Below are 8327 nucleotides of genomic sequence, written 5' to 3' on the forward strand. Positions count from 1 at the left end.
CACTACGGATTTATAATTCATTAATATAGATGCTGAACATGAATAGATTGAAATCGATTTTTTAAAGTTTTTATTATTTTCGATCTTTTTCTTTCGGCCAATGAAATCTGAAAAAAAACCTTACAAAGAGCTTCAATAATATTTTTCTGTATAATACAAAAAGTATACTTATACGCGTTATTGAATTGCGTAGTTTCCAGGTACTAGTATTTAAGAAAAGCACTCCAAACTACGTGTGAATTTTAAAATAACTAAATGAGAAAAAAAAAACCCAATAGCAAGTAAAAACCGGGTATAAAAGTTAAGGTTGCATGACTCCGAACATGAAAAGAAAGATGTCTCTTGCGGTGTTTAAGGGATGGTCTTCCATCATACCAGCGAGCCGACTTGTCGCTACTTGTTTAACAAATCACTTTCTGTGGATAATTATTTTTCATACTCCACAACCCCCCCCCCCTTTTTTTTTTTTACATTCGACACATGTATATATTATATTTTATTGAATTTCTTTTTTAAATCTCTCTGTTGTTCGACAATACCTGAATTGCGGAAAAATAAATTCATTAACTGATTTATTATCTAGCAGATACATGTAGTAGCTCCTCCTTTAACTACATGTAGCTTGTTTGACTCGGAAGTCCAATGCCTGATGCGTTTTTGCACCTTTCGAACTCTGAAAACATCGACTGATAAACTGTATATTAAACAAACAGGGAACTCGTGTTCTAACAATTAAAGCATTTCTTTTAGTAAAGGAATGTCGTTAATAACGATAATTGTTTGTTGTTATCGACATCGAAATATTAATATTTTATTTTGAATTCTTCGCATCGTGACTTTGCTATTACATGTAAATGAGAACATTAAATTTAACAGCAAAAAAAAAAAAAAAAAAAAAAATCAGACATTGTAATTATTGCTGTTTTTGTAATCATTTTCCACGGGTTCATTAAACCTTAAGTTTTATTGGAAAATACATTGTTTTGAAGGCATTGAAATAGACAAAAACCTCAAAGAAACCCGTAAAATTTATTAACTTGACAATGCATGTATGCCAGTAAGCAAAAAAAAAAAAAAAAAAAAAATCATTGTAATTATTGCTGTTTTTGTAATCATTTTCCACGGTTCATTAAACCTTAAGTTTTTATTGGAAAATACATCGTTTTGAAACCAATGAAGTAGACAAAAAGCTCAAAGAAACCCGTAAAATTTATTAACTTGACAATACATATATACCAGCAAGCTCTTGAAAAGCTTTATTAAAAGAAAAATAAGTAACTTCAGGTGCCTGTATATGTAACTGTTAAAAAAACTGGGGGTCACAAAGAAATAAATACACCAACTAAACTCAGAAGAAGAAAGCTTCAGTATCAAGTCCCTATGAAAATTATAACGTAGATTTCAAATTACGTGGTCAGTTCGAGTTATCGGGTGGACATTTAAATGACTTGCAGTTTAATAGGCAGAAAAGATTAGCTGATATTTAATTTTTCTGTCAGCGTAAAGTATTTTTTAGACTTAGCTAGGGTAATGAAGTTATGTTTTAAATCCCCTCTTATCGGAATCGCGGATATTTTGTTGGAAGGCACAAAGAACGGGGGGTTGGAAAAAAGAAAATATCTTGTTTAATAATATGATTGGACTGAAAATGTAAGAAAAGTTTGGGATTTTTTTTAAAACAAAAAGTATCATTTTTGAACCGCCACCAACGCCGGTTGAAAACTAAAATTCTAAAATCTTAAGTTATTGAATATCTACGGGCCTAGAACACCATACAAAGACGATCTGACTTTTAGTTATATCTATGGAACATGATTTTATATAAAAATCTACAGGTCAATCCCAACCATGTACTGTGTAAAAAATATTAAAAAAAAATTAATTAAAAAAAAGTTTTCAACTCTCATATGTATGGAATGCCATATACGACAGCCAACTGCTTACTGCCAACTGCTGACTGCTTACTGCCAACTGTCAGCTGCTTACTGCCAACTGCCACATATATTTGAGTAAATTTCATATTTGCATTGATATTTATATGAATTTTCACAAAAAAAGGAAAAAAGGGCACGGATCCAGGACATTTTTTCCCTGGTAAAATTGAATAGAATAGAATGACCAATATGTTTTATCTTATGTAATATTCAATATATGCGGTTGATAAAGTACCTTGTTTATTTTTTTTTTATTTGTTTTCCTATTTGAAATAGGAAATAAAATGACTATTTTCTGCTTTTAATCTTTAAAGACCCCCCCCCCCCCCTCCCCCGGAGACAACAAAACCTTTGAAGAGAGAATAATAATAAAAAAGATTTGTCGTTTCGCAGAGCAAGATGTTTTGAAAATAAATTTCCGTTTTCCAATATATTCTATAGTTAAAAATTTCCTCAAATTAAAGATGTATATCTCTGTGTGTTATATAATCAAATGTTTCGCATGCATAGATCGGGGGGGGGGGCATTTAAAATTTGTACAGTCATACGTTAAATAAACTAAACGAACTACCGGTATAACTGACCTTGGACCCTCCACTTAGAAAACGCCGATCAAAGATTTATATCTCTTTGTTTGTACAAATAAAATATGTTTTACATGCATAGATCTAGAGAGAGGGGTCCGGAACACCCCTCTGAAATTTGTAAAGTTATTTAATGCACAAACTAAACCAAATAAAAGTTATTTAATGTATAAAATAAATGTATAAATGTATAAAATAAATCAACTAAAAGGGACCTTAGAACCCCCCTCCCTCCCCAACCGAAAATGTGGATTCGTGTTAAGTTGGTATGAAAAATGTCATACACATGAAGGTATGGCGCATAAGAACCCCCTCTCCCCGGCCGAAATAAATTTTCTCATTTAGGAAAGGACTTTACGTATTTTTTTCTTGTCAAGAAATTTCTGGGTTGGATTTTTTTTTTACCAGAGTGACCCTCTTGAAAAAATGTCCTATAGATCCGCGCCTTTTTTTTTAAAAATTATTTTACATAAATATCAATATAAAAATAGAATTTATTCAAATATGTGTGGCAGTTGGCAGTAAGCAGCTGACAGTTGGCAGTAAGCAGTCAGCAGTTGGCAGTAAGCAGTTGGCTGTCGTATATGGCATTCCATACATATGGCCGCTAGGGTGAAAATGAAAATCCTGAAACCTAATAATAATAATTGATATTCGGACACTAACAATAAAATTCCAAAAGATAGCTTGGTTACTGCATAAAATCTAAGAAGAGTTCAGAGAGAGAGAGAAAAAAAAATTATATTTGCCCTAAATCGCCCCAGTGCAAAACTTTATGTAATCATAAATAAAAATGGATTTTCAAACTTTTCTAAAAATTAGAGGGCTTAATATGGAAGTAAATATCTTGAATGTATATGTAATGTAAATGTTTGATCTCTCTCTCTCTCTCTCTCTGAAAATATATTAAAAAAAAATAAAAATGTAAAAAATAATTTTTAAAAAAGGGAAATGCTTTCTTTCATCGTCGGAACACAGAAAGGATTAAAAATGAAGATTATTAGAGCGTTTTTCCTTATCAATATGGTTTCATGAAATTGTCTATTTTGTCTCTCCTATATCGAACTGGAAATTCGGGCCGTTGATCCAATGGAGACGTATCCGTTTTTGTCCGATGATCAGATTTTGAGGTGAACTAGCTACAACTAAACATGGCGACGACGGTGTTAAGACTTCGGAGATCGCTCCGATTATGTGGTGTGCAGGCTGTTAGATCAACATGTCAGGTGTATATTTCAACAGTTTTTGATTTATTATTTTCATATTTGATCATACTTTTATTATTTTGCATGCTTTGTTCATGCAAAGTGCCTTAAAAGTTGCACGCCAACTAAGCTATGCAAATGTCCTTCAACTTTGTGTAGAAACTAAGTCAGTAAGTGCACTATCCGGCCGCATAAAAAAAATATTTCGCTTATTAGCATGATTAGGAGCTGTAGACTTGTTTTATGTTGTTATGTTCATTGAAACTTTGTAGACGTAATTGTTTGTGAAAATGCTAGAAAAATATAAAAGCTGTACTGAAAACAAATAAATGACAATCCACCTCTGTCAGTGTCAGCAAATGATGTGATGGAAATGACCTGATTTATTCTTATTAGTTCTATATATTTAAGGAAAATAAAACATATTTAATGTTAAACTTTATAAAATTTGAATATTTGCAGCAATTCCATTTCATTTAAAATATCAGGTCTGTAAAGTAAAAATATCAGGTCATTCAAAATATCAGGTCATCAAGTTTTGTGAATATACCTTAATACAATTCAAAAAATCTGCTTAGTATCCACTAAAAATGTATTTTAGTATTGTATAAGTTACTATCATTTATACTCTTGCCCCAGAATATGAAATGTAATGTTTAAATTGATAATTAATATGACATTTTTTCATCAGGTCAAGTATCAGGTTTTTAGTATATCAGGTCTTTAGTACGTTCCGCCTGTGGCACGTTGGCATCTGTTCTATTTTCTATTTATACATATGTAAAAAACAAATAAATTAATAAGCAGATAAAATAGAAGTACTCTAGCATACAATTTGTAAACGAAATAGAAAAAACACACACTACGTAAAGGTCTAGTACCTCAGGCATGTAGCAAACAATAATGTAAGCCTATTTTATACTTTGCTAAGCAAAATATAAAAAATAAGCCTACATTAACAGGGTTTTAAACTAACTTGTAATCCTTGATCGCCATGTGGGCTACTAAACCTTGCAATTCTGGGGCCCACATCAAAATTTATTCGCCCACAAATTATCACACCTTCTATTGAATAAAAATACAACAACCAAATTTTTCGTTTGTTTTTTTTTTTATCATATGCTTTGTGTTTCTTTTCTATCCGTAGAAACATTGTGCACGACTTATCTAAATTTGAAGTTGGAACTCTTTTGTTTAAAAAGATTGATATGGTTATTAAACATGATCATATATTCAAGCACATGGCAGGTTTTTTCATAGATACAACAAAGATACTTTCTGGTTTGTTGGGCTCATTGACGCTTCGATGCCACATTGTGTCCGTCACAATCACTCAGACACTTTATGTATAAGTACTTCTCACTGGTAAATATAAAGCACTTATTACTGATTACAAAAGTTTTGAAGAGAAAGATACGGAACATTCGCACAAGATTGAAAAACAAATATTTATTATCGTAAATTTTCTAATCGCCATGTGGACTACTTGAACTTAATTCTAAGTCGCCCACAAGAAAATATTGGTCGCAAATTGCGAGTGGGCGACTGTTAATTTCAAACCCTGATTAACGTCATAATCAAATAATGTTGGGAAAATTACACTTCAAAGTAGCTGTAGAACTGTAGCTCTCTGCTTGAGAAAATTCTGACAAATAAAGCAGAGAGCTACAGGTCTAAGCATTGTAAAAGCCTTCAGTTTACTCCGACAATTTTTTGTCTCTCACTTCGGGTATTTTTCTTGTATTTTATACTTTCCCCAGCTTTAAAAATGGTATTTAGTACTTAATCATACATTTAACTTCAATTCCTGATAATATACTTACCTGTCAATGCTAACAAATGGCTGTTTGTGGTTACGAACGTTGAAATGGAACTCTTTTAAATTGACATTACGAAACTGTATACAGGGCTTTTTCGGACCGTTGAAAGGTAAATAAAGTATCAATAATTGGAGTAAAATATATGATTAATTATCGAATACCATTCTAAGAGTGTAAAAAAGCATAAACTACAATAAATATTACCTGAAGTGAGCGACAAAAAATCGTCGGCGTAAATCGAAGGTTTTTACAAGGCATGGAACTGTAGCTCTCTGCTTTATCTGTCCAAATTTTTTCAAGCAGAGAGCTACAGTTCTGCAGCTAATTTCAAAGTAAATCAGTTTGAGGCATGGATTTTTCAGACTTTTCAAAAATATTTTTTGTCTTTAAAAATGCTGATACAGGATCTAAATAATAATATAGGACAAGGATGCCATACCAACATTTCTGAAACAAGTTTTACAGCAAAAATAAAGCCTGAAACTCTATGATTATCACCAATATAGGCATTCATCTCTATGTTTGTAATTCAGTCACTATATTATCAATTCTCAATGTTCCCAATTAAATATAATGATTTTGTATTTTTGTAGCCTGCAGAATGTAAGAGAAGCATTTACACCACTGCACCGAAGCTGAAAAACCTCTACTGGAATGACAAGTATAATGAAGGAGAAGAGGTAAAAACTGGTAGAAATGTACAAACGTTTTATAATGAGATATGCTATGCTAAAAGTAGTTATTAGCAATTCAGTGGCTTCATGCTTCCCTTGGGACATGAAGAGAATAGGTAAGCAAGTGCTAGCATTTCATTGGCCTCATGCTTCCCATGGTGCATGGAGAATGGAGAGTGTAAGCAAGCAAGTATAGGCATTTGTTGGCCTCATGCTTCCCTTGGGGCATAGGGAGTATAAGTAAACAAGTGCATTTCAAGATTTTGACAGAAAAGTATGTAGCTGCTAATGAAACAACATGTATCTTTATTAAATTTCTGCTTAATTTGTAGAGATGAACTAAATTTCAATGAATCACTTTTTAAAAGACTTTGTTTAAAACACAAGATCAAGATATTATCAATCTCTTCATCTTTGAAGGTTTTTGAGAAAATACTCATCGCAAACCGTGGAGAAATAGCCTGTCGTGTGATTCATACATGTAAGAGACTGGGAATCAAAACTGTAGCAGTTCATAGTGAGGCAGATTCATTGTCTGTAAGTATATGAACATTTAAGTAATGCTTAATTTGATAGGACAAAAAATTATTTCATCCTTATTTAGAGTGGCACTATGGTACTGAGCCTGCTACTGAGTAAACTGAGGTAGCCCTGAGTAGCACTGAGATTTTCACTGTGGACACTGTAGAAATACTGAGAGGCACTGAGGTTTAATTTACTCTGTTGGCACCGTGATTGTAAATAGTAAAAAAAAAAGGGATAATGACACTCATTGTAGTACATGTATATGTATGATATTTAAAATGAAATGCATTTTGCAATGAAATGAAGACAAAACTGTTATTTTGTCAAAATAGAAGTAGATTTTCAGGTAATTAGTTATTTCTTGGGAAGTGACACATGTATACGTGTATCTTATGTACACCAGTGACAGACCATTTCATTTTCATTCTATTCTAGCTTCACACCCGATTGGCTGATGAAGCCATCTGTGTGGGCCCGCCTCCCACCAGCCAGAGTTATCTCAACATGGACGCCATTCTCCGTGCTGTCAAAGATACAGGAGCGCAAGCTGTAAGTACCCATTTAAAAAAAATTAATAAGAAATTATGGTTGTCTCACCCTTACCACAGAACATTCTACATGTATTATCTTAATTTTTTAAATTTTCAGGTGCATCCAGGATATGGGTTCCTCTCAGAAAATACAGTTTTTGCAGCAAAATTGGTAGAATCTTTAAAATTTCTCATCCCATAAAGGCAATTCAATTTAATACTGAAATTTGAAATCTCAGAAAACATGAAAAGGAATTATACATGTGTTTTTTTCACATGTTAATGTGTCTATATATAGGCAGAAATAGGAGTAGAATTCATTGGTCCTAGCAGTCACTCTATTAAAGCCATGGGAGACAAGATAGAAAGTAAGAGAATTGCCAGCAAAGCTAAGGTCAACATGATCCCAGGCCATGATGGAGTGGTGGAAGATGGAGAACACTGTGTCAAGCTGGCCAATGAAATTGGTTTGTACATGTTTAAGGTGTGAAACAGGCCAATGAAATTGGTTTGTTTATGTTTTAGTTTTGGTTTGTTTATGTTTAAGGTGTGAAACTGGCCAATGAAATTGGTTTGTACTTACGGGTTGGTGTAATTGGTTTATAAGATATAGTAAAACATAAGTATCTTGAACTTTGATGTTTCAAATATCATGGATATATGGAAGTCAATGTGAAGCTCTACAACTTTTTCTTTGAATATTTTATCTTCAATATCTCGATTCTTTGGATATCACTAAGTTTTTCTTGGTCTGATTGAGTTTGAAATAACAAGGTATGACTGCATGTATTTTGGTTTGTGGTCTGTTTGTTTATGTGAGTGTTGTCACTCTTTCAAATGAAATATTTTTCTGACATTTTCATTACATTAAAGTACATGTACTTAACAGAGAAGTGAATAACAAAAGATCACTAATCCTTAAGCTCTTTTTTAAGTGCCAATAATTTGTCAAAACTTCTCAGTGTACTTGCAGGACACTTATGTGTCCCTTCAAATTTCCACTTAATGTGACTTGCATGTTCCTTCAAATTCCCACTTCCCATGTAGGGTAGTGA

General features: G+C 32.6%; 1 protein-coding gene across 1 annotated transcript; it reads left to right on the forward strand.

The window, feature by feature from the left end:
- Positions 1-3646: 3646 nt before the first annotated feature.
- On the forward strand, positions 3647-7756 carry LOC134250923 (propionyl-CoA carboxylase alpha chain, mitochondrial-like; the record flags this gene model as incomplete). The annotated part of the gene is made up of 6 exons (XM_062733289.1): positions 3647-3744; positions 6137-6223; positions 6638-6754; positions 7178-7291; positions 7391-7444; positions 7571-7756. Coding segments are annotated over exons 1-6 (633 nt in total), but the record flags the coding sequence as incomplete, so codon positions are not given.
- Positions 7757-8327: the final 571 nt, after the last annotated feature.

Source organism: Saccostrea cucullata, unplaced genomic scaffold (assembly GCF_032062105.1).
Source record: "Saccostrea cucullata isolate Sc308-1 unplaced genomic scaffold, CSIRO_AGI_Scuc_v1 ctg19753, whole genome shotgun sequence".
In the NCBI taxonomy this organism is placed as follows: Eukaryota; Metazoa; Mollusca; class Bivalvia; order Ostreida; family Ostreidae; genus Saccostrea; species Saccostrea cuccullata.